At 41.1% G+C, this 26,748-nt stretch overlaps 1 protein-coding gene across 1 annotated transcript in view; it reads left to right on the forward strand.

Moving 5' to 3' along the window:
• LOC116357684 (nck-associated protein 5) overlaps positions 1-26,748 on the forward strand; it is a 78,706-nt gene that overhangs the window by 42,377 nt on the left and 9,581 nt on the right. The window contains exons 7-9 of the mRNA XM_031805445.1: positions 15,640-15,813; positions 15,973-18,881; positions 25,599-25,716. Of these exons, the coding sequence (XP_031661305.1) occupies positions 15,640-15,813; positions 15,973-18,881; positions 25,599-25,716 (3,201 nt within the window). The remainder of the gene's footprint in view (positions 1-15,639; positions 15,814-15,972; positions 18,882-25,598; positions 25,717-26,748) is intronic.

Consider the following 26,748-nt stretch of genomic DNA (forward strand, 5'->3'; position numbering starts at 1 on the left):
GGTAACTACATTATTCCATATGTGTTATTTCATAGTTTTGATATCTTCACTATTATTCTACAATGTAGAATAGGGTAAAAATAAAGAAAAACCCTTGAATGAGTGGGTGTGTCCAAACTTGTGACTGTTACTGTGTGTGTGTGTGTGTGTGTGTGTGTGTGTGTGTGTGTGTGTGTGTGTGTGTGTGTGTGTGTGTGTGTGTGTGTGTATATATATATACACACAGACTAATCATGTAATTTAAATGATATTTCCGAATAATAATTTAGTGTTATGACATCCAATTACAGTATCTTGTTATTTGTCCCATTTCGATATTCAAAAACAGTTGTTAATGATATTGATTTCACGATAGCTAACGGCAGATCCAAGACCAACCTTAATTTCCTTGAACAGCTAACTTTGTCATCTCAGGGTGTGGCTGCTTTCAAGACTCCTAGGAGCTACTTTGTTAATACCCCAAAGTTCGAGGTTGATCAGCCGAACTTATAGTGTTTTCACATAGGATTTATGGTATTTTGCCTATAAAAAAAATGGGCAATGTTTATATGACCCCCTTACAAACAGGCCCATTTTAACCACATTCTTGTCTGGATACACCTTTTATACCTCGCGTGTGCATGCCAGTGACAAGTGGTAGTAGTGGTGTGCAGATGTGGTTGGGCGTCTATTGTTTAGGCAGGTCCTAAAAAACACAAGACTAATATAATTTATTTTCAGAACAATAGAATAGTATATTTTGAGTTTGTTACATCCAAATGAATGAAGTCAATAGTTCATTATTTTGTTCATTAAACAGACAAAAACCTACCCTGACCACAGTCAACACAAAAATTTTTTTGTAAGAATATAATTAAATATAACAGAATAAAATGCAAATAATATATTTTTCCCACACATCTTGCATGAAAGTGAAACAGAGCCCAAGGCAAGTCCATGCATTTAAAAAAAAATCCTTTCATCTCTTTCCTACCCTCACTCCTCTTTGTTAGGGAACATTACATTGAGAGTAGGCTATCTTCATCATCATACCGAATGAAAATAATAGCAATATATATTTTCAAAAGCATGTGTCTTCTGTGGGCTTTTGGAGTCGCCTTTACACAATCGAGCAAAATAATAGACCTATACTTTATTTAGTCTACATTATACAAGGGATAATCAACACGGGATATGCTTTCTATGGAAAATAGTGAACGACGTGGAACCTGACCTACCACAGAGTTGTATTATTTTCCAGGGAACACATAGAGCCCTGAGTTGATAATCCCTTTTATACCATGGCTATAATTTAACACATTTGCCACTAGAAATGTGTTAATTTGTTGGTAGAAATGTGTTCAACATCCACTGAAATAACTAGCAAGTTTACTAGATAGCTACATTAGTTGCTGTGGTAACAAAACAAACAGACTTGATAGTTTAGCCAACCATGAAAATCTATTTCAACAATACCAATACTGTTTTCAATTCGACTTTTGCTTTCATAAGCATATCAAACAAAACGTGTAAACTGAACTATAGCAATTGAATTCTACCGTGCAAATATAAGCCAATCGGAAAGGAGTATTCAATGCCATTATATAATGCATGCTAAATGTTTCTAATCAGTAATAATTGAGCAAATTAATAAATGAGTTATACCACCACTTATTTGATCAGCCAGATAATTAACCAAATATACAGAAGGCGATTCAGTGAAACAAAATCACATTAAGATAAGTCAGAGGCTTTTAGTTGGGAGTAGGCCTAGGCTACAAAGTGACTGCGAGTGAAGAACAAAATAATCCACTTGTTAAGCTACATAACATGCTGGAAAAATGTTCTGATTAGTGCTAATAAATTAACCAACTGGGAAAGATGATAATGATCAGCACTCAACCCAATTTAGCTAATATTTCTACGGCCAAATTGTAGCCCAACCAATATTCAGAAAAGAAAAATCTGACGATTGATTTATTAAGACGAGTCTACACACTTGTCTCAAAGCAACTCGAAACAGTGCCGAAATAGTTGAACACATGCAGGTAGGCTTATTGCTTAAAATTAATTATAACAATTGGATGTCTTTTGGAGTTTGAGTAAAGCAACAATTTGATGCCTTCAATTGCATTGACCTACTTTCGTCCAATATTTTTGTCATTCAGTTATATTTATTCCCACAGTAATTCTTTATGGATCTATCCAGTTGTGGTTAAGAAAACAATGCAAATGGTGGGCTATGCGAAGAGATGGGTGAAGTGACATGCTTCACAAAGTTTAGTATTACCAGGAGGATAGTAGTAACAGGCCTTGCCTAGCAACCATCAAGAGCTTAAGAGCGTAGTGAGTGCCAATTCCGCCTCAGCATTAAGGTTACATTTCACACTAAGCCGTAGGCAGAACTTTACCGCAATCATGACTAGGTTGGTTGGCGGAAATGAAAGTGGTGGCTTTCTTGTGGCAATAATTTTCACACAACGCCTTCAGAAAGTATTCATACGCCTTGACTTATTCCACATTTTGTTGTGTGAATTCAAAATGTCTTATATTTATATTTCCTTACCCATCTAAACACAATAACCCATAATGAAAAAGTGAAAACGTGTTTTTAGAAAATGTTGCTAATTTATTGAAAATGAAATACAGAAATATCTGATTTACAACAAGTATTCACACCACTGAGTCAATACTTTGTAGAAGCACCTTTGGCAGTGATTAAGGCTGTGGGTCTTTCTGGGTAAGTCTCTAAGAGCTTTCCACACCTGGATTCCCATGATTCTTTTCAAAATTCTTCAAGCTCTGTGAAATTGGTTCTTGATCATTGCTAGACAACCATTTCCAGGTCTTTCCATAGATTTTCAAGTAGATTTAAGTCAAAACTGCAACTCGGCCACTCAGGAACATTCACTTCGTCTTCTTGGTAAGCAACTCCAGTGTAGATTTGGCCTTGTGGCAGCCACCACTATGGTTGAAAATGTGGAGAGTAGTACTCAGTAATGTGTTCTATTGGATTTGCCACAAAATTAGCACTTCGTATTCAGGACAAAAGTTAATTGCGTTGCAGTATTACTTTAGTGTGTTGTTACAGACAGAATGCATGTATTGGAACACTTGTACTCTGTATAGGCTTCATTATTTTCACTTTGTCAGTTAGGTTAGTATTGTGGGGCAAAAAGTTGGCGGGATGCTAAAGTTGGCGGAAAAACATCTTGGTTTGAAAGGTGTATTAGACACTTTTAATATTTCTGTCTTGTGGGGGATTCAGCACATCTACTCCCTGTGCAGTCTTGTAGATGTTTTCACATCTACTGTACGGTGGATCATTTTATCTTTTTGCAAAGCCAGTTAGGAGGCTACACAGGTCCACAAGGGAGTAAAAAATCTTTGACGATTTAAATGTTGGTATTTAATTTTAAGAAAAAGTAAATGCAATAGAAGGAGAGAATTACAGATTACAATTATTATGGTCTCTGTCTTGTTCTTTTCCTTTTTTGACCTCACTGGAAATGGTCATGGTTTGAACATGAAATGTTTGATTCCCCTGTCAGTTCATTAAGTTTACTCTGAGCTTAAAAGGGCAGTAAAACGTTGTCCCACATCCCTGGCCTTTTCTGTAAAGGTCAAATTCACTCACTAAGGGAGCAACTGACTGCACTTCTTCCTGCCGGAGATCAGTGGTACTGAAGCAGGGAGTTATATTGGTACAGATCCGACAGGGTAGAACCAATAGTGTATATCAGAGATGGGCAACTGGCGGTCCGTGGCTCCCCTTTTGAAGGCCCTCAGGTCAATTTACCCAAAAAACGATAATAACAATTTTGGAACTCAGTCAGGCTTTCAACTTACTGTTGAAGGTTAGAATAGTAAAATACACCATTTCAACATGTGCTTTTCCATCAGCAGTTTTTCTCTTGTTATGTCAGTCACTGATAATCAGTCAATTAGCCCATGTCAGTGAAGTCTTTTTAGACTAAGTTAGTTTAGCAGTCAGCTTTCTAAACTTGTTATCATGGTCAAATTAACAGCTGCAAACATTTCTCACCACCCTATGGCAAAATGTGTAGAATTGCAGGAAACAGCTAATTTTCCTCTCCGCCCCATGACAAAATTGGTATAATTGCATGAAATTAGTAATAAAATTAGTTCAGTTTTTTTGTGGCCCCCACCCCCATCAAAGTTGCCCATCCTGATGTATTTCAACCATGGATCTCTGATGCTATGTACTGGCCAATGATAGGCGTTTGAAGCCACCGGTCAGCTTTTTCATTTTTTTTTTACCCATCTACCAATAGGTGCTCTTAATTGCGAGGCGTTGGAACACCTCCCTGGTCTTTTGAATCTGTGTTTGAAATTCACTGCTCGACTGAGGGACCTTACAATTATTTGCATGTGTGGGGTACAGAGATGAGGCATTGAAAAATCATGTTAAACACTATTATTGTGAGTTAATGCAACTTATTTTGTGACTTAAGCAAATATTTACTCCTGAATGTATTTAGGCTTGCCATAACAAAGGGGTTGAATACTTATTGACTTAAGACATTTCAGCTTTTCATTTTTTATACTTCGACATTATGATTCCACTTTGACATTATGGGGTATTGCGTGTAGGCCAGTGACAAAAAAAAAAAAATTCAGGCTGTAACACAACAAAATGTGGAAAAAGTCAAGGGGTGTGAATAATTTCTGAAGGCACTGTATACACTAGATGACTGACAGGGAGGTGCTGTTTTGAAGCCACCACTCCTCCATCTTGGTACACCCTCACCACTGTAAAAAATAGGGGTCTGAAGTTTTACGGTACTTACGTTTAGATTCCAATAACAATCCACATTTACTCTATCCACATGACACTGGACAGTTGAATAAATGTCCTGTTTATTTGATTCCAAGAATTTGATTCCTGTATCATGAAAGTGTCACTGGAGGTTTTCTCAGTTCAGAGTGTCAGTGATGTGATGTGATTTGATGTGTTCTGAAATCACTTAACTGGGAGAGCTCGGTGTCACCCGTCCCTTCTAGAGGTTGGCTGACACTGTTGAGTGAGTCACTCTACCCATCGGTGACATCTGCCTCACTTGAGCCTCAAAAGCTCATTCAGTACATACACTGAGTGTAAAAAACATTAAGAACACCTCCCTAATATTGAGTTACACCCCACCCTTTTGCCCTCAGAACAGCCTCAATTCATCGGGGCATGGACTCTACAAGGTGCCGAAAAAGCATTCCACAGGGATGCTGCCCATGTCGACTCCAATGCTTCCCAATATTGTGTCAAGTTGGCTGGATGTCCTTTGGGTGGTGGACAATTTCTTGATACACATGGGAAACTGTTGAGCATGAAAACCCCAGCGGCATTTCAGTTCTTGACACAAACCAGTGCACCTGGCACCTACCACCAGACCACGTTCAAAGGCACTTAAATATTTTGTCTTGCACAATAACCCTCTGAATGGCACACATGCACAATCCATGTCTCAATACTTATTTAACCTCTGTCCTCCTCTTCATCTACACTGATTTTAAGTGGACATCAATAAGGGACCATAGCTTTCACATGGATTCAGCTGGTCAGTCTGTCATGGAAAGAGCAGGTGTCCATAACGTTTTTTACACTCAGACAGAGATAGATGAAGAGTGAAAGAAGGGGTTGATGAAGACAGTAGAGAAAGGAAAGGGTTGGAGTTGGAATTATGTACCTTGTGATTTACATTTTAAAAGTATTCACTGTTTTCAGTTAAATGTTAGACATTAAGTTTGTATAGAACTGTATTATATCCGAGACATATTAGATGTAGAAGCCTTTGCTAATGCATTACTACAACAGTCTCAAGTCCCTGTCTCTCTAATGAGCAACAATGAAGCCTGTGATTTTCAAGACAAGGGTCCATGGCCTTAGGACTGCAATAGTGCTGGAGCAAAGTGCCCAGGTTCCATTAGAGGTTGTGATTTCTCTATACGGCTGCAGAGAGCTGAAACATAGGTCATCTTATTATACCTATCACTGGCAATTCCCCAAATAGCTAAAGCAGACATACACATACTAGAGATTGTGGCTATAACCATTGCCTGTTCAGACACACAAACAATAAATCAAACAAGGCCCCGCAACAAGATTAATAATACAATGGAGAGTAGAAGTATTTTGGGTGTTTCCCAAAACCTTTGTAGCTAAAGTGGTATTTCGTACATATCAACGAACCAGATGCTCACCACACATAAAACAGCAGTGCTTAATTTAACGACTTGCGTTCCTTCAGGCACAGAAGGCTGATTGTCAAACATCTATTTTTACTATTGTTACTGTCTCAAGAAGTGTGGCTGGGTTGTGGAGAGCAATGAAGATTCAAACATTTTTTTTTATTGTTTATTTAACCCTCCTGTTGTGTTCCGGGTCAAAAATGACCAGTCATTTGAAATGAATAGGTGAGACTACAATTAGTGTATAAAATTGAGTTCAGCCACATGCTCATTCATCAGATGGACACACTTCCTCTCTCAGACCCCCACATTGCATGTGTGTTTGAGCACACACACACACACACACACACACACACACACACACACACACACACACACACACACACACAGCTTTTTTGAGGCCTTCCTCACAATTCTTTCTGTGGCAGCACATTGACCAAATTATATACTGTATGTGAGGCTCTTGATCATATCTTTGAGGAGGAGAGAGGCCAGGAAGGAGGAGGAGGAGAGGCCAGGAGGAGGAGAGGCTAGGAAACTGACAGTGAAGTAGTCTGATAAATAGCACAATATGTTTCCACTGAATATTTGTTATAGTCAAAATAATCCAGGCATTATGCTTTTTTTTATATCTCAAAAAAGAGTTCAGGCCATAAATAGCAAATAGAAGTTCAAAACTTGTAATGTTCACAAGAACTTAAGTTGATAAAACAATCTAACACAACATTAGGTAATAATATGTTTTTATAATCAAATATATTGGGGCAGTCAATTTGGACCGGGTACACAGAATTAATTAACATGAAACGAACACAACAGGAGGGTGGAACTTTATTTAACTAGGCAAGTCAGTTAAGAACAAATTCTTATTTACAATGAAGGCCTACACCAGCCAAACAAGGATGACACTGGGCCAATTGTACACCGACCTATGGGACTCCCAATCACAGCTGGTTGTGATACAGCCTGGATTTGAACCAAGGTGTCTGTAGTGATGCCTCTATAGCACTGAGATACAGTGCCTTAGACCACTGCGCCACTTGGAATCCCCTTAACATACCAAGGTTTTGGGAAACTCACCCCAAGACAAAAAGTCACTTTAGAAAGGTAGTCATATTGAGGCTCTGTAGAAAGGTCACATAGAGGCACACAGGAGATTCTTTCCCTCAGGGTTACGTTACGCTACAAAACCTAGCTTTATCTGTTGGCTTTCCAGGCCACCAGTGCTGGTTTCACCATCTCTCTGTCTAGTGTGAAAATGAAAGTGAACAGCAGTACAGCCTAATTATTGTGTGGGCTGCAAGGCATGGTGCTCAGCAACCAAGAGGAAATAGGAGAGATGAGGAAGAGAAGAGGTAAAAGAAGATGTAGAAAAGGGGGAGAGGGTGATTAGCTGAGGGTGGGGCAGTGGGGGTCAGGGAATGGAGAGGGAAAGAAGGTGGGCAGGGGAAACAAGAGGGACAAGAGCACTGAGGAGAATGATTACCAGAGAGCCAAGTCTACATCCAAGAGGCTCCCAAATACTGTAGCTTCTACCCTCAAGCCATAAGACACAGGTGAGGGTAGTGTGTCACCTTAGCTAGGGTAGTGTGTGGAGGGGATATAGAGATATAGTGGAGGGGATATAGAGATATATTTGGAAATGTTTGCTACAAACGATTAATTGCAAAGAGAACCATGTCAATAAATCATGTTTACTTTGCTCCCATTTCAGCGTTCGTGGTCAGAATAATAGATGTTTGAGACAAAGTGGCATCAGTAGAGAAGCATCAACAATTTCTCCAAGAGTTGTCTCTACTGTACACGTGTGACACAAACACAGATATTGTTTAACTTTCTTGTGGCATTTTTTACGCAATCTTCAATGTTCTGAGGGCTTTGAAGCGTAATTATTCTCCAAACAAGTTTCCAGAAAGTCTTCAATATGCAATTTTTTTGTAGTGTTGTGGAGTCTTTCAAAAAATCACTGAGCAATATCCTCCACATGCAAAGAGTGTACGTTTTACCAATGAGAACTCCTGATATACGTTGCTTGATTGTAAATGCACATATACAGTGGGGTCCAGATGATTGAGACCCTTGATAAAGATGAGCAAATATGACTGTATAAAATAAATAATTAAAATACTAAGCTATATTGTATGACATTTTTTAAGTAATTTTATACCAATACAATATCTCTGAGAAGCTAAAAGGTAGGGGTTTCAATACCTTTCAACATCTCACCTTGTGAGGATAATGGCACTGAGCCTTTTTCTAAAATGTTTTATGAGTTGGAGAACACATAACATTCTGTATGGACCATTCTTCCATAGAGAATCCTTCCAGATCCTTGATATCCTTAGTCTACTCTTATGGACTGCCCTCTTCAATTCAAACTACAGGTTTTTAATGGGTTTCAAGTCTGCAGACTGAGATGGCCATTGCAAAATGTACATTTTGGAGCCAATTATTTAAAAAAATAGAATGGGGGAGGGGGGTTGATGTGTGCTTGGGGTTATTGGCCTGCTGGAAGTAACTACTAGGTTTTTGGCTAAAATGTCCTGGTACTGGGTAAAAATAATGATGCCGTTGACCTTAACAAGGGCCCCAGGACAAGTGGAAGCAAAATAGCCCCATGACATCAAAGATCCACCGGCCCAGACGGAATCCCTAGCCTCGTCCTCAGAGCATGCGTAGGCCAGCTGGCTGGTGTGTTTACATATTCAATCTTTCCCTATCCCAGTCTGTTGTCGCCACATGTTTCAAGATGGCCACCATTGTTCCTGTACCCAAGAATGCAAAGGTAACTGAACTAAATGACTAAATGACTCACTTCTGTCATCATGAAGTGCTTTGAGAGTCTGGTCAAGGATCATATCACCTCCACCTACCTGTCACCCTAAACCCACTTCAATTTGCTTACTGCCCCAATAGGTCCACAGACGATGCAATCGCCATCACACTGCACACTGCCCTGTCCCATCTGGACAAGAGGAACACCTATGTAAGAATGCTGTTCATCGACTACAGCTCAGCATTCAACACCAAAGTACCCTCCAAGCTCATCATTAAGCTTGAGGCCCTGGGTATCAACCCTTGCCCTGTGCAATTGGGTTCTGGACTTCCTGACGGGCTGCCCCCAGGTGGTGAAGGTAGGAAACAACATCTCCACTTCGCTGATCCTCAACACTGGGGCCCCACAAGGTTGCATGCTCACCCATGACTAAGTGGCCATGCACGCCTCCAACTCCATCATGAAGTTTGCAGACGACACAACAGTAATAGGCTTGATTACCAACAACGATGAGACAGCCTACAGGGAGGAGGTGAGGGCTCTCAGAGTGTGGTGTCAGGAAAATAACCTCTCAAGAAGGATCTGGAAGGATTGCTCCCAATGTGTTCTCCAACTCATAAAACATTTTAGAAAATGGCTGTGCTGTTATCCTCGCATGGCGAGGTATTGAAAACCATTGAAATCAAACATTTTGACCCATACCTTTTTGAGAAAAAAGTATTACTTCTTAAACTAAATCTCTTTCTCTGAGCAATATAATTTCCCAATTTTTTGGCAAATAGAATATAGCTCAGTATTTAAATTATTTAATTCATACAGATATTTTTGATAATCTTTATCAATGGTGTCCATAATTCTGGCCCCCACTGTTTGTGTCAATGCAGGAAGTAAACTGAAATTTTCTAACTGATAAGTAGAAGATTCATGTTTTAATTTTGAATTCGCATCACTTACTGAATTGACTGCTTTAATTTAGAATGGAATGAAAGTTTAAATGAGTCAGCCTTATAGGGTTTCACTATACGATTAAACGGACCTTTTGCAATTACATTAATCACAGCACAAATTACAGCACACATTTAAATATGTGTAATCCTCCAATGTCCTTCAACATTGGAATCCAACTCCTGTCAATTTTGTATAAGAATGAGGTAATGTCAACCAATGTTAACTCAGCTCTTAGAGGGGCATAGAGTAAGCAGGCTAATGACCTGCTCAGATTGACATTTGATTGTTATTGAGTAGGGTTGCAAAATTCCAGGAACTTTCAATAAATTCCCTGGTTTTCCCGAAATCCCGGTTGGAGGACTCCCAATATCAGGATCGAATAAACAGGAAATCTGTAATCTTTCCACTCTCATTGTATGTTCACTAAAATACCTGCTCATCCGTCAAGACAATGTCCCTAATTATATAAAATCCCAGGGCATGCTTGAATATTCCATCTCCCTCCATCTAAAGTCACTTAATAAGCAATGTTGCACAGAAATCAGTCTGATCGAAATCTGTAGTAATTACTGTCCACGCGGAGTTTGTCCAGTTTTCATCAAAAGGCTATATCAATAATACATTACATTGCTTGTACAGAGGGTGGACCACTATTTGAGGAATGTGCAAAAGGAAAGACATTTAAATTGTCCAGGTCAGTGGTTCCCAACCTTTTTCAGTTACTGGACCACAAACTGACTTTTGCTCTGCCTGGAATAACCCTAAAGTACCCCTCGTGCATTTTACCAGTGGGCCTATGGTCTCATGAGTCTTCTCAAGTACCCCCTGTGGATAAGCCAAGTACCCCCAGGGGTCCTAGTAAGCCCTGGTTGGGAATCAATGGTCTAGGTTAAGGTCCAGGGCACTAATGTTTTTGTGCCAACTCCAAAGTGTTGTAGCCTTTAGGTAAAAAAAAAGTGTTGTGCAATGAAGGCCAATCTTTCATGGCTAAAGCAATTGTTGTGTTACATTCAATTGCTCTGTAGTTCCTCCAAATTGTAATTGTGTCGATGCAATTAAGGTGACATTGCTTATCCCATGCTTGTTTCACTTTCAAAAGTAATCTCAGTAGCAAAAAAACCACAAACATTTGAGTTATTGTACAGTAAACCTCCCTTAAAGTCCTTGAGATAATGAAAGGAGGAAAAATTCTCCCAGCACTGGCACTGACGTCACCCTTGAATCCTAGTTGCTGCTGTAAATTCAATGTTTTTATCTGACTTTATCAGTGATGTAAAATCTCGGAGAAACTCTTGGAGTTGCCAACGGCAATTAGCTCCCAGATTTGTCCGCTGGAACGTGCTTTGGTTTGGCATTCTGCCGCAGCGCATGGGAAATAAAGAATAGAGCGGATCATCAAATACTAGGTGAATATCAATGAATGGACCAAATTGACCTCGTCCCCAGCTCCCTGATGCAATTATTTACTATTCACATCAATTATTGCAAACAGACGACACTAATGATTTTGAGCGAAAGTTGGCGATGGCAGCCCTTCTAGAGATCAATGCTACTTAAAGAGGAGTCACAGCGCACACAACACTTGCCATCTTTCAGGGTGTTTCTATCTGGATTTGACCCAGAACCGCATTGAGCAATTATAGCACGCTTTTGACGCAGCATCTTTAAGTCATTTATGTATGTATGTATGTATGTATGTATGTATGTATGTATGTATGTATGTATGTATGTATGTATGTATGTATGCGTATGTGTGTGTGTGTGTGTGTGTGTGTGTATGTATGCATGCCCAACTTTGGGACTAGTTGTGAATGGATAAACATAGGTTTATCCCACATACAATTTGATACTTGCTAAATAATAGTGGAAAGACTACTGAAAATAGAGGGCTACATACTTGTTTTGCTACTGATGTAACTTCTCACCCATCAAGTATGGCTGAAAACACTCTCTCTTTGCTCACAGACTATGTGATTGACATTTTGAAACAGTGAGGCAGAGGCTAAGAGAGGAGGAATGAAGCTGAGTAATAGATCACTGCGTGATTATTGATCATTGCCCATACTGTATTATGCATTACCTTTTGAGATATGATAGAACTCCAAAACCCAGGGGGCTACAGGTACAGTGAATTGTACAGTCGTGGCCAAAGGTTTTGAGAATGACACAAATATTAATGTTCACAAAGTCTGCTGCCTCAGTTCGTATGATGGCAATTTGAATATACTCCAGAATATTATGAAGAGTGATCAGATGAATTGCAATTAATTGTAAAGTCCCTCTTTGCCATGCAAATGATCTGAATCCCTGCAAAAAACATTTCCACTGCATTTCAGCCCTGCCACAAAAGGACCAGCTGACATCATATCAGTGATTCTCTCGTTAACACAGGTGTGAGTGTTGACGAGGACAAGGCTGGAGATCACGCTGTCATGCTGATTGAGTTCAAATAACAGACTGGAAGCTTCAAAAGGAGGATGGTTCTTGTAATCATTGTTCTTCCTCTGTCAACCATGGTTACCTGCAAGGAAACATGTGCCGTCATCATTGCTTTGCACAAAAAGGGCTTCACAGGCAAGGATATTGCTGCCAGTAAGATTGCACCTAAATCAAACATTTATCGGATCATCAAGAACTTCAAGGACCGCGGTTCAATTGTTGTGAGAAAGGCTTCAGGGCACCCAAGAAAGTCCAGCAAGCGCCAGAACCGTCTCCTAAAGTTGATTCAGCTGCGGAATCAGGGCACCACCAGTACAGAGCTTGCTCAGGAATGGCAGCAGGCAGGTGTGAGTTCATCTGCACGCACAATAAGGCGAAGACTTTTGGAGGATGGCCTGGTGTCAAGAAGGGTACATCCGGGACAGACTGATATTCTGCAAAAGGTACAGGGATTGGACTGCTGAGGACTGGGGTAATCCCCTTTCCGATTGTTTGGGGCATCCGGAAAAAAGCTTGTCCGGAGAAGACAAGGTGAGCGCCTCAATCAGTCCTGTGTCATGCCAACAGTAAAGCATCCTGAGACCATTCATGTGTGGGGTTGCTTCTCAGCCAAGGGAGTGGGCTCACTCACAATTTTGCCTAAGAACACAGCCATGAATAAAGAATGGTACCAACACATCCTCCAAGAGACACTTCTCCCAACCATCCAGGAACAGTTTGGTGACGAACAATGCATTTTCCAGCATGATGGAGCACCTTGCCATAAGGCAAAAGTGATAACTAAGTAGCTCGGGGAACAAAACATTGATATTTTGGGTCCATGGCCAGGGTTAAATAAGTGTTTTTTGTCTGAATTACAGCTGTAATGACCCTTTGGGAATACTATAACTTGGTTAAGCTTCTCAAGTATCCGTGAGTTATTTACTCTGAAAAAAAAGAACCTAACTAAGGTAAGACCCAGATGCAGACCATCAATGTTCAACAATGTTCTGAAACATTACATGGATAAACATGCAAAACATTTGTGCTGTTAACCATTTACCCAACTGCATATCAAAACACTGTCAACCTCACAATACTCAACAACTTCAGAAGTCTGTTTCTCTTCTCTGAACAGATGAATATGCAGTTGGGTAAATGGCAGGCAGAGGTCAGTAAACCAGAGGTGGGGCAATGGTACCAGACGGCAGGCAGGCTCAGGGTAAGAGAGAGGTTGTTAATCCAGAGTGGGGCATAGGTACCGGTCAGCAGGCAGAGTGGTCAGGCTGGCGGGCTCGGAGTCAGGACAGGCAAGGGACAAAACCAAGGAGGGCGAGAAACGAGAGACTGGAAAAAGCAGGAGCTGAGACACTGGTTGACTGGAACAAACAAGACGAACTAGCAACAGACAAACAGATAACACAGGTTTAAATACACAAGGGATAATGGAGAAGATGGGCGACACCTGGAGGGGGTTGGAGACAATCACAAAGATCAGGATGTGACAAAAGAATGCAATCTTTCAGTTAACATGTTAATAGAGGTACAGTGCCTTGCAAAAGTATTCATCCCCCTTGGCGCTTTTCCTATTTTGTTGCATTACAACCTGTAATTTAAATGGATTTTTGGGAGATTTCATGCAAACATAAAATAGTCCAGATTGGTGTGAAATGAAAACAATAACAGGTTTAAAAACATTTTAAACGGAAAAGTGTGCATGCATATGTATTCACCCCCTTTGCTATGAAGCCCCTAAATAAGATCTGGTGCAACCAATTACCTTCAGAAGTCACATAATTAGTTAAATAAAGTCCACCTGTGTGCAATCTAAGTGTCACATGATCTCAGTGTATATATACACCTGTTTTGAAAGGCATCAGAGTCTGCAACACCACTAAGCAAGGGGCACCACCAAGCAAGCGGCACCATGAAGATCAAGAAGCTCTCCAAACAGACAAAGTTGTGGAGAAGAACAGATCAGGGTTGGCTTATAAAAAAATATCTGAGACTTTGAACAACCCACAGAGCACCATCAAATCCATTATAAAAAATGGAAAGAATATGGCACCACAACAAACCTGCCAAGATAGGTCCGCCCACCAAAACATCATGGACCAGGCAAGGAGGGCATTAATCAAAGAGACCAAAGATAACCCTTAAGGAGCTGCAAAGCTCCACAGTGGAGATTGGAATATCTGTCCATAGGACCACTTTAAGCCATACACTCCACAGAGCAGGGCTTTATGTAAAGAGTGGCCAGAAAAAATCCATTGCTTAATGAAAAAAATAAGCAAACACGTGTTGGAGACTCCCCAAAGATATGGAAGTAGGAACTCTGGTCAGATAAGACTAAAATTGAGCATTTTGGCCATCAAGGAAAATGCAATGTCTGGCGCAAACCCAACACCTCTCATCACCCCGAGAATATCATCCCCCTCAGTGAAGCGTGGTGGCAGCATCATGCTGTGGGGATGTTTATCATTGGCAGGGACTGGGAAACTGGCCAGAATTGAAGGAATGATGGATGGAGCTAATTACAGGGAAATTCTTGAGGGAAACCTGTCTTCCAGAGATTTGACCCTAAGCATACTGCTAAAGCAACACTCGAGTGGTTTTAGGGGAAACATTTTTAAATGTCTTGGAATGGCCTAGTCAAAGCCCAGACCTCAATCCAATTGAGAATCTGTGGTATGACTTAAAGATTGCTGTACACCAGTGAACCCATCCAACTTGAAGGAGCTGGAGCAGTTTTGCCTTGAAGAATGGGAAAAAATCCCAGTGGCTAAATGTGCCAAACTTATAGAGACATACCCCAAGAGACCTGCAGCTGTAATTTCTGCAAACATTTGCTCTACAAAGTAGAGCAAAGTAGGGGGGGGACCTCCAATTGCCTCAAATTATGTCAATTAGCCTGTCAGAAGCATATAGAGCCATGACATCATTTTCTGGAATTTTCCAAACTATTTAAAGGCACAGTCAACTTCTGACCCAGTTAAATAATCTGTTTTTAAACAATTGTTGGGAAAATTACTTGTCATGCAAAGTAGAAAAGTAGATTTCCTAACCGACTTGCCAAAACTATAGTTTGTTAATAACTAGACATTTGTGGAGTGCTTGAAAAACGAGTTTTAATGACTCCAACCTAAGTGTATATAAACTTCTGACTTCAACTGTAGATAGTACTTTTGGCCTCTTCTGCTGCACATTAGTTTTTACTTTGTATCGTACTGAGCAGTAGGTGCCTGGATCACTATCTACTCTCCAGAGGCAGTAAAGATTGAATTGAATTTCTGAACACACTCCTTATTTTTCAGGAGGTCCAACGGAATGGGAAGGCCGGTGTTCCTGCAGTGAGGTGGCCCAGCCTGCTGAGTCTGACCTGTCCACGCAGTAGCTGCAGTGGCAGTGAGGCCTCCTTATCCAGTGCCTGTAGTGAGTACTCCAGTGGCTCACATACTTGGGCGGAAGGACGTGGCTCCACCAAGCAGGTGAGTCTCCCAGTCTGATCTTAAACAAATTGCTGTTGCATACAGTGAAGTAAACTTGTAATAAGTTACTATGCAGGAAGGTTCCTCAACATTCATCAATAAATTCCATGTCTTCTTTTTTCTTGTTGATGACTAAATTGTCTCTCTCTTTTTTAACAGTCTGCAATAAATCGAGAGAAGAGGATGAGTGCAACTTATTGCTCTGTCTCAGCAGAGCAGCCGGACCTAAGCTGGAAAGAGGGCCACATTCTGAAGGGCCTAAAGAGGCTCCAAATGCGCAGCCCAGCTCCCCAGGAGCCATCTTCACTTGCCTCCACGTCACATTTCAAGAACTGCATGACCTCCAACGAGGGCATATACTCTCTAGGGGTCAAGTGTTGTCCAATAGGGGTACTGCCCGCATTGGCAAAGGGAAAGCCTTTCAAGCCAGGTGCAGGAGTCAGTACCTTAATCTCTGACTCGGACGATGCAGATGATGAGTCGCCTCAATCCCCAGTCAGGGAGTCCTGCTGCCCACCCATCAAAGACACACATCATCTGGAAGGACAGCCTGCGTCTGAATTGGAAATGGCACAAGGGGAAAAGAGCTTTACGGACTACAACTCCCAAGAGGAGCCTGTAAGACTCGTAAGAAGTCCCAGCAACTCCCCCTCACCTATCAAAGACGTCTTCTTGCTCAAGGGTCCTACACTGCAGCCTGGACTTAGCCCAACAGCGACCCCTACCACTGTGAGTGGACTTGAGAATACAAACTGGATAGAAAAAGACAAGCAGTCTGCCTTTACAAACTGGAATGTTATGGACAGTTGCAATTTGAGGCCAGAGAGTGTTAAACAGCCACAAGAGAAAGTTACAGACAAACAACTAGAGACAGGGGCTAGGGAAGTGAGACAACCCATTCATCATTCAGCATCCAGAGCTCTGAGTTGGGTTAGTGAGGTCAGACAGCGCAGTGCTTCCATGGATACGAAGCATTACAGAGAGCCAAACAGCCAGGGTGAAATTGATACCAAGGACCACACCATTTTGGAGTCCCGACAGAGGAAAGCAAAGCCTAAGGCCTGCAACTCAGCAAGGAAGGCCTTTTTCCTCCGAAGCAAGAGTGCGGACGGAGGCTCAGACCAGGCCAAGCTGCACCAGCCTCTACATCAGAAGCTGATAAAAGTCAATCAAAGGTCCAAGAACCACATGAACACTCCTGGGTCCAGTGGCCCTGGCACAAAGACTTACCTCAGAAAGGCACCGGGTCCAGCAAAGGTATCAGTACAAATGTTTGAGAAAGGTAAGAATGTTACTGGTGCAAGAACTTCAGGGCCACTTGAGAATAGGGTACAAAGCTCCCCTTCTTCTTCACCTCAGAAACTGGTCAAGGTATTTCAGCCACCTGGGCTGAATGATTACCCCAAGAGACCATCGAAAGTATCCCAACCAGTCTCCAAACTCCCATCAAGTGGAGCAAAAGCCCCCAACTTCAACAATTCAGCCTGCTTTCCACTCAAACAGAGACAGCAAGACCAGCACTCCGATCCACCTCGCAATGATATCAGGTCCCTTTCTCCTCCACCCCCACCAGGTCGGACCACCTCCCTACTAATACGATCTGGTCATGACTCATTACCTCAGGCGCATAAGCCTGTGACTCAGCCCCAAACCTCTAGCACTGTGAAGGCAACCACCAATAGCACCAAATCTCAGTCAAGTCATCATTCATCTATTTTACAAAAGCAAACTCAAGCCCCCATCAAAATGCAAGACACTCATCATATGGATCCCAAAATGGGCTCTCAGATGAAAAAGTCTCCGAAACTGGTCCCTACCAAAGTTCACCATACCTTACCAACTTCTACCCCTATTCAAGAATCTAAGGAAACAGCCTATTCCCAATCCTCACTGAGCTGGACTGTGGCACAAGCTTCCCATCAGGAAAATAGTGCCCCCTTTGTGGTGCCAAACCAGGGCTGTTTACCTGTGTCCCAGCAAAGCAATGATGAGCTACAAAGTACAGAGCTCTTACCTCAGGCCTCAGCATCTCTTCTCTGCCATGGCATAGTTAGTAACTCTCAACATTCTATGACCAGGGTAGTGAAGTCATCCATTGTTTTTGGCTCCAAAACAAATGATTCAACCTCAAAGCCGGGCAACAACTCTACAGTTAACACTGCTACAAAGGGAGTGCAGACTTTTGAAAACCTTTACCAGGACACCTACACACGTCCAATGATGCACTGTGTCAATGCAGCTGTAGCCAAGGTCAATGCTAGGAGAAATCTCAAGACCCGCTATAGCTCACTAGAGGAGCCTACACTCCCACATACAGCAGCAGAGAATGATGTAACTTTGGACTGGGGATTTGATGAAGAGGGCTGGCTATTCAAGCGCTCAGTCTCAGTCTCTACCCGGCCTCCTATCCACCCAGTAATGGGCATGAACGGAGCAAAGGCTCGCAGTCAAAGCTTCGGAGCACGTTACATGGACAGACCAAACGTCAGCAGATCAGGAAAAGTCCGTACTCACATCAAAACTAACTCAGGAAGCTCTTTGAACTCTCTTGGTGATGTATTTTGGGGCAGTATGAGTTGCTCCAACAGCTACCATTGTCCCATGAGCAGATCCCACGTTAACAATTTCATGATTGAGGAAGGCTTACCACTACCTCCACATCTGGGGGCTTCCAGTGATCGATTTGATCTGAAACACAAGAGGTTAAACTCAACATCACATCTCCAGACTGAGAAACAGCTCTCTAGCACCTTCTGTGAACCCATCCATGGGAAACCAGAAAGGCAGTCCACCATCGAGGAGAAGGTCATGATGGGAATCAAGGAGAATTTGCAGAAATCTCAGGAGCAGGAGAAGACAACTGAAACTAAGCAGAAATCCGTCTCATCCCTGGCAAACTGGTTCGGATTCCGCAAGAACAAGCTCCCTGCTCCGAGTGGCAAAAACGTAGATACTCAAAAGGGAAAGGAGGAGAAGAAGGAGCCTAAGCTTGGATCTCTCTTGGGTGGGAAGCAGGCAAAGTCCGACAAAAAGGAGAGGAGGAAAAGTGAAGGTCATCGAATGGACAGGTAAGGCTTTTATATTGTTTAGGTTGGGTAGCTGAGAAGACATGTTGACTGTTTTACTGCTGGGAAAATAATGTTTTTGAGAGGCATCAAGATAATGTAACATCTCATTAATTACAAAATAATGCTTTGCTTTATTGAAATGCATTTGTCATACTTACCACAAAGGCCGAAATATACTGTCACTTTTCACTTAAAGTAGCTTTTGATATTCGTAACCAGAGATGCAGTAATGATTAAAATCAATGAAATCCAACATCAGTATCTCTGCTTAAACCCCCTAGAGTCGACTGATGCACCTGTGCATCAATCTAAGTTGCATTACAAAAAAATCCCCATCAAAATCCGTCAGTTTTATCTAGAGATCTGTTTGTTTTGCATTGGATGTGTCTCAATCCATCAAAACCACTAGTGTCGCAATTCCTCATCTGCAGTCTAAGATAGCAGAGCTAGAGCTGTGTTATTCAGACCATGAGACATTCAAAAAAATTAGTCTTCTCACGTAAATGTCTGTTGCATCCGAATGGTTTGGCCGACAAACTCAGTTTTACTCCACGGCCCCCACAAGTGTTAAGAAAAACAAATGAAAGAATGAAGGTACAGTAGTCTGTGCTTGACCAAAAAAGAGGTTCAATATGTGTAAATATATATATAAATATATATACAGTTGAAGTCAGAAGTATACATACACCTTAGCCAAAAACATTTAAGCTCAGTTTTTCACAATTCCTGATATTGAATCCCAGTAATAAATCCCTGTCTTAGGTCAGTTAGGATCACCACGTTATTTTAAGAATGTGAAATGTCAGAATAATAGTAGAGATAATTATTTCTTATTTATTTATTTAATTTCTTTCATCACATTCCCAGCGGGTCAGAAGTTTACATACACTAAAATATTATTTGGTAGCATTGCCTTAAAATTGTTTAACTTGGGTCAAATGTTTCGGGTAGCCTTCCACAACCTTCCCAGAATAAGTTGGGTTCATTTTGGCCCATTCCTCCTGAGAGACCTGGTATAAATGAGTCAGGTTTTAGGCCTCCTTGCTCGCACACGCTTTTTCAGTTCTGCCCACAAATTTTCTACAGCATCGAAGTCAGGGCTTTGTGATGGCCACTCCAATACCTTAACTTTGTTGTCCTTAAGCCATTTTGCCACAGCATTGGAGGTATGCTTGGGGTCATTGTCCATTTGGAAGACCCATTTGCAACCAAGCTTTAACTTCCTGACTGATGTCTTGAGATGTTGCTTCAATATATCCACATAATTTTCCCCCCTCATGACGCCATCTATTTTGTGAAATGCCCCAGTCCCTCCTGCAGCAAAGCACCCACACAACATGATGCTGCCACCCCCGTGCTTCACGGTTGGGATGGTGTTCTTCGGCTTGCAAGCCTCCCCCTTTTTCCTCCAAACATAACGATTGTCATTATGGCCAAACAGTTCTATTTTTGTTTCATCAGACCAAAGAATATTTCTCCAAAAAGTAGGATTTTTGTCCCCATGTGCAGTTGCAAACCGTAGTGTGGCTTTTTTATGGCGGTTTTGGAGCAGTGGCTTCTTCCTTGCTGAGCGGCCTTTCAGGTTATGTCGATATAGGACTCATTTTTACTGTGGATATAGCTACTTTTTTTACCTGTTTCCTCCAGCATCTTCACAAGGTCCTTTGCTGTTGTTGTGGGATTGATTTGCACTTTTTGCACCAAAGTACGTTCATCTCAAGGAGACAGAACGCGTCTCCTTCCTGAGCGATATGACGGCTGCGTGGTCCCATGGTGTTTATACTTGTGTACTATTGTTTGTACAGTTGAAAGTGGTACCTTCAGGTGTTTGGAAATTGCTGCCTAGGATGAACCAGATTGTGGAGGTCTACAATTTTTATTTCTGCAGTCTTGGCTGATTTCTTTTGATTTTCCCATGATGTCAAGCAAAGAGGCACTGAGTTTGAAGGTAGACCTTGAAATACATCCACAGGTACACCTCCAATCGACTCAAATGATGTCAATTAGCCTATCAGAAGCATGTAAAGCCATGATATCATTTTCTCGAATTTTCCAAACTGTTTAGAAGCTTAGTGTATGCAAACTTCTGACCCACTGAAATTGTGATACAGTGAAATATAAGTGAAATAATCTGTCCTTAAACAATTGATGGAAAAATGGCATGTGTCATGCACAAAACTATAGTTTGTTAAAACCTCTCTGGGATATGTGGGACACTAGCGTCCCACCTGGCCAAAAGACAGTGAAAATGCAGAGTGCCAAATTCAAATAAATTACTATAAAAATCTAACTTTCATGAAATCACACATGCAAGATATCAAATTAAAGATTGTCAGATTTCAAAAAGGCTTTTCGGTGAAAGCAAACGATGCAATTATCTCTGAGGATAGCACCATAGTAAACAAACACTGATAAGCATATTTCAACCCTCCAGGCACGACACAAAACGTAGAAATAAAGGTATAATTCCTTATATAATTCCTTACCTTCTTTTTTTGGCACTCCAGTATGTCCCATAAGCATCACAAATGGTCCTTTTGTTTGATTAATTCCGTTGATATATATCCAAAATGTCCATTTATTTGGCATGTTTGATCCAGAAAAACACTGGTTCCAACTTACTCAATGTGACTACAAAATATGTCAAAAGTTACATGTAAACTTTGCCAAAACATTTCAAACTACTTTTGTAATACAACTTTAGGTATTTTTAAATGTAAATGTAAAATTGAAGACGGGATGATCTGTGTTCAATACAGGAGGAAAACAAACTGTAGCTAGCTTTCAGGTCACGCGTCTCTAACAAAGAGTCCTCTTCACTCTAGTCTCGTTCTGAACAGTGTTACTTCTTCATTACACAAAAGAAAAAACCTCAACCAATTTCAAAAGACTGTTGACATCCAGTGGAAGCGGTAGGAACTGCAAGAAGGTCCCTTAGCAATCTGGATTCCCAATGAAAATCCTTAGAAAAGAGTGACCTAAAAAAAAAAAATCTGAATGGTTTGTCCTCGGAGGTTCGCCTGCAAAATAAGTTCTGTTATACTCACAGACATGATTCAAACAGTTTTAGAAGCTTCAGAGTGTTTCTATCCAAATCTACTAATAATATGCATATCTTATCTTCTGGGGATGAGTAGCAGGCAGTTGAATTTGGGCATGCTTTTCATCCAAAATTCCAAATGCTGCCCCCTATGCTAGAGCACTTTTAAACAAGAAATTTGTGGAGTGGTTGAAAAACTAGTTTTAATGACTCCAACCTAAGTGTATGTAACTGTAAACTGTCGTGGCCAAAAGTTTTGAGAATGACACAATTATTAATTTCCACAAAGTTTTCTGCTTCAGTGTCTTTAGATATTTTTGTCAGATGGTACTATGGAATACTGAAGTGTAATTACAAGCATTTCATAAGTGTCAAAGGCTTTTATTGACAATTACATGAAGTTGATGCAAAGAGTCAATATTTGCAGTGTTGACCCTTTTTTTCAAGACCTCTGCAATCTGCCCTGGCATGCTGTCAATTAACTTCTGGGCTACATCCTGAATGATGGCAGCCCTTTCTTGCATAATCAATGCTTGGAGCTTGTCAGAATTTGTGGGTTTTTGTTTGTCCACCCTTCTCTTGAGGATTGACCACAAGTTATCAATGGGATTAAGGTCTGGGGAGTTTCCTGGCCATGGACCCAAAATGTCAATGTTTTGTACTCCGAGCCACTTTGACTTATGGCAAGGTGCTCCATCATGCTGGAAAAGGCATTGTTTGTCACCAAACAGTTCCTGGATGGTTGGGAGAAGTTGTTATCGGAGGATGTGTTGGTACCATTCTTTATTCATGGCTGTGTTCTTAGGCAAAATTGTGAGTAGGCCCACTCCCTTGGCTGATACGCAACCCCACACATGAATAGTCTCAGGATGCTTTACTGTTGGCATGACACAGGACTGATGGTAGCGCTCACCTTGTCTTCTCCGGACAAGCTTTTTTCTGGATGCCCCAAACAATCGGAAAGGGGATTCATCAGAGAAAATGACTTTACCCCAGTCCTCAGCAGTCCAATCCCTGTACCTTTTGCAGAATATCTGTCTGTCCCGGATGTTTTTCTTGGAGAGAAGTGGCTTCTTTGCTGCCCTTCTTGACACCAGGCCATCCTCCAAAATCCTTTGCCTCACTGTGCGTGCAGATGCACTCCCACCAGCCTGCTGCCATTCCTGAGCAAGCTCTGTACTGGTGGTGCCCCAATCCCGCAGCTGAATCAACTTTAGGAGACTGTCCTGGCGCTTGCTGGACTTTTTGGGGCACCCTGAAGCCTTCTTCACAACAATTGAACCGCTCTCCTTGAAGTTCTTGATGATCCGATAAATGGTTGATTTAGGTACAATCTTACTGGCAGCAATATCCTTGCCTGTGAAGCCCTTTTTGTGCAAAGCAATGATGACGGCACATGTTTCCTTGCAGGTAACCATGGTTGACAGAGGAAGAACAATGATTCCAAGAACCATCCTCCTTTTGAAGCTTCCAGTCTGTTATTCGAACTCAATCAGCATGACAGAGTGATCTCCAGCCTTGTCCTCATCAACACTCACACCTGTGTTAACTAGAGAATCACTGACATGATTTCAGCTGGTCCTTTTGTGGCAGGGCTGAAATGCAGTGGAAATGTTTTGGGGGATTCAGTTCATTTGCATGGCAAAGAGGGACTTTGCAATTAATTGCAATTCATCTGATCACTCTTCATACCATTCTGGAGTATATTCAAATTGCCATCATACAAACTGAGGCAGCAGACTTTGTGAAAATTAATATTTGTGTCATTCTCAAAACTTTTGGCCACGACTGTACACTACCGGTCAAAAAATTTTAGGACACCTACTCATTCAAGGATTTTTATTAATTTTTTGAGATTTTCTACAATGTAGAATAATAGTGAAGACATCAAAACTTTGAAATACACGTATGGAATCATATAGTAGCCAAAAAAGGTTTTAAACAAATCAAAATATAGTTGATATTTGATATTCTCCAAATAGTCAGTCTTTGCCTTGACAGTTTTGCACACTCTTGGCATTTTCTCAACCAGCTTTACCTTGAATGCTTTTCCAACAGCCTTGACAAATTTGTCACATATGCTGAGCACTTAGTGGCTGCTTTTCCTTCACACTGCAGCCTACTCATCCCAATCCATCTCAATATGGTTGAGGTTGGGGGATTGTGGAGGCCAGGTCATCTGATGCATCACTCCATCACTCTCCTTCTTGATAAAATAGCCCTTACACAGCCTGGAGGTGTGTTGGGTCATTGTCCTGTTGAAAAATTAATTATAGTCCCACTAAAACCAAACCTGATGGGATGGCGCATCACTGCAGAATGCTGGGGTAGCCATGCTGGTTAAGTGTGTCTGTGATTTATTTAGAATTCAAGGCAGTGTCACCAGCAAAGCACCCCCACACCATAACACCACCTCATCCATGCTTTACGTTGGGAAATACACATGCGGAGATCATCCGTTCACCCACACCGCGTCTCACAAAGACACGAAGGTTGGAACCAAAAATCTCCAATTTGGACACCAGACCAAAATACACAATTCCACTGGTCTAATGTCCATTTTCTTGGCCCAAGCAAGTCTCTTCTTCTTATTGGTGTCCTTTAGTAGTGGGTTCTATGCAGCAATTCGACCATGAAGGCCTGATGTGTCTGTTACTTGAACTCGGTGAAGCATTTATTTGGGCTTCAATTTCTGAGTCTGGTAAATCTAATGAACGTATCCTCTGCAGCAGGGGTAACTCTGGGTTTTCAATTCCTGTGGCTGTCCTCAGGAGGGCCAGTTTCATCATAGTGCTTGATGGTTTTTGCGACTGCACTTGAAGAAACTTTCAAAGTTCTTGAAATGTCCTGTGCTGACTGACCTTCATGTCTTAAAGTAATGATGGACTGTCATTTCTCTTTGTTTATTTGAGGTGTTCTTGCCATAATATGAACTTGGTCTTTTGCCAAATAGGGCTATCTTCTGTATACCACCCCTACCTTGTCACAACACAACTGATTGGCTGAAACACATTAAGAAGGAAAGAAATTCCACAAATTAACTTTTAAGAAGGCATACCTGTTAATTGATATCACTTCCAGGTGACTACTTCATGAAGCTGGTTGACAGAATGCCAAGAGTGTGCAAAGCTGTCTAGGCAAATGGTGTCTGTTTGAAGAATCTCAAATATATTTTGATTTGTTTTACACTTTTTTGATTACTACATGATTCCATATGTGTTATTTCATAGTTTTGATGTCTTCACTATTATTATAGAATGTATAAAATTGTAAAAATAAAGCAAAACCCTTGCATGAGTAGGTGTTCTAAAACTTTTGGACCATCCCAACATCTTAGTCTGAAGAATTAAAGATACTGAGTTCTCCATTTTAAGTCATTCATCATGTACACTTAACCATCACCACTTGACTGAACTATCAAACAGATCTCTTCATATCTTTCCTTGAGGTGATTTATTGCCCCAGATATCTTAAGCTATTTTTTATTAAGCGCTGTTAGAAACATTTATAATACTTCTAAGTCCTGAGACCAGTTCTGACACATTTCAGACACTTAGAATAGTGAGAATTCAAGCGGCTGCACATTATACTTTATTATCTGGAACACCCTGGGCATGTTGCATAAATATGAAAGATACGTAGATTATAGTGGTCGAGTGAACCTGTTCTTTTTTCAGCTCGGTGGGGAAAAGAGACTCCCAAGATGCATTTCTCCTCTGCCTCTCGATGGCCTCCCAAGGAGCCTCAGTTAACAGCAACATGCAAGGACAAACTGGCATCTGTGGGGACACAAAGGTACATTCCATTTGACCCAGAATGCAGAGAAGGACTGTGTTGTCGGTTTAGGGCCAATTTCATGTAGATTTGATTCAGCGCAGGGATTCAATTGGAACTGGAACTACAATTGAGAACTGCTCAATTAATGTTATGGGCATTTTCCCATACACATTCTATGTTCAATGACTTTCCTGAATTGACTGGACAATTAAATGACCATAACTCTACGACGTGTCAATTAAATGTCTAAGGATTTTTATTGAATATACATGTCTGCATGGCCAGTGAGAGAACTGTACTTCTGTGTATGACAATTTGTGCCAACACCACTTTGCATGTACCATAAGTAAGATAAGGAAATTATATTAACATTTAACTGTGCTAGTTCATTTCAACCTGTCAGTAGCCTTGATCCTCTGAAAGACTTGCAATCTCTTCACTAACACTAGAAAACACAATTTCTGAATGGTAGTATTTCTGTATAATACCACAATCTATACAAAAAGGAAGTGAAGCTAAACAAATACTGTATTATCAAAACTGACCTCGCAAGGTCCCATCTAATTCAAAAGTAGAAATGTGAGAAAGGGATGGGTGACCGAAAGAAAGGAAAATATGAGAAGAATTTAAAGGAACCAGGAAGATATGTTGCAGATCATATGGATATGGAATTAGGGTGAGAGATGGGAGAGGAATCGGAGAGAGAAATGTGTAACAAGATATATAAATAAAGACACACCAACGAAACAAATAACCAGAACAAAACTTTGTGTTTCACAGATTGTGTGAATCACTCCAACACACGTTCACGCATGTCACATGCTTTCACACATACATGCACACAAACATGCAGGGAATACTGGAGATACTTCATGTAGATACTGAGGGAAATCTATGGACTATTATCTACAAACATTCACAGTGTAACGGTTCTCTTGTGGTGAAGGAGAGTCGGACCAAAATGCAGCGTGTAGATTGCGATCCATGTTTATTAAACTGAAGTAACACGAATCTAAATACAAACACTACAAAACAATAAACGTAACGAAA

The sequence above is a fragment of the Oncorhynchus kisutch genome, linkage group LG26, assembly GCF_002021735.2.
Source record: "Oncorhynchus kisutch isolate 150728-3 linkage group LG26, Okis_V2, whole genome shotgun sequence".
In the NCBI taxonomy this organism is placed as follows: domain Eukaryota; kingdom Metazoa; phylum Chordata; class Actinopteri; order Salmoniformes; family Salmonidae; genus Oncorhynchus; species Oncorhynchus kisutch.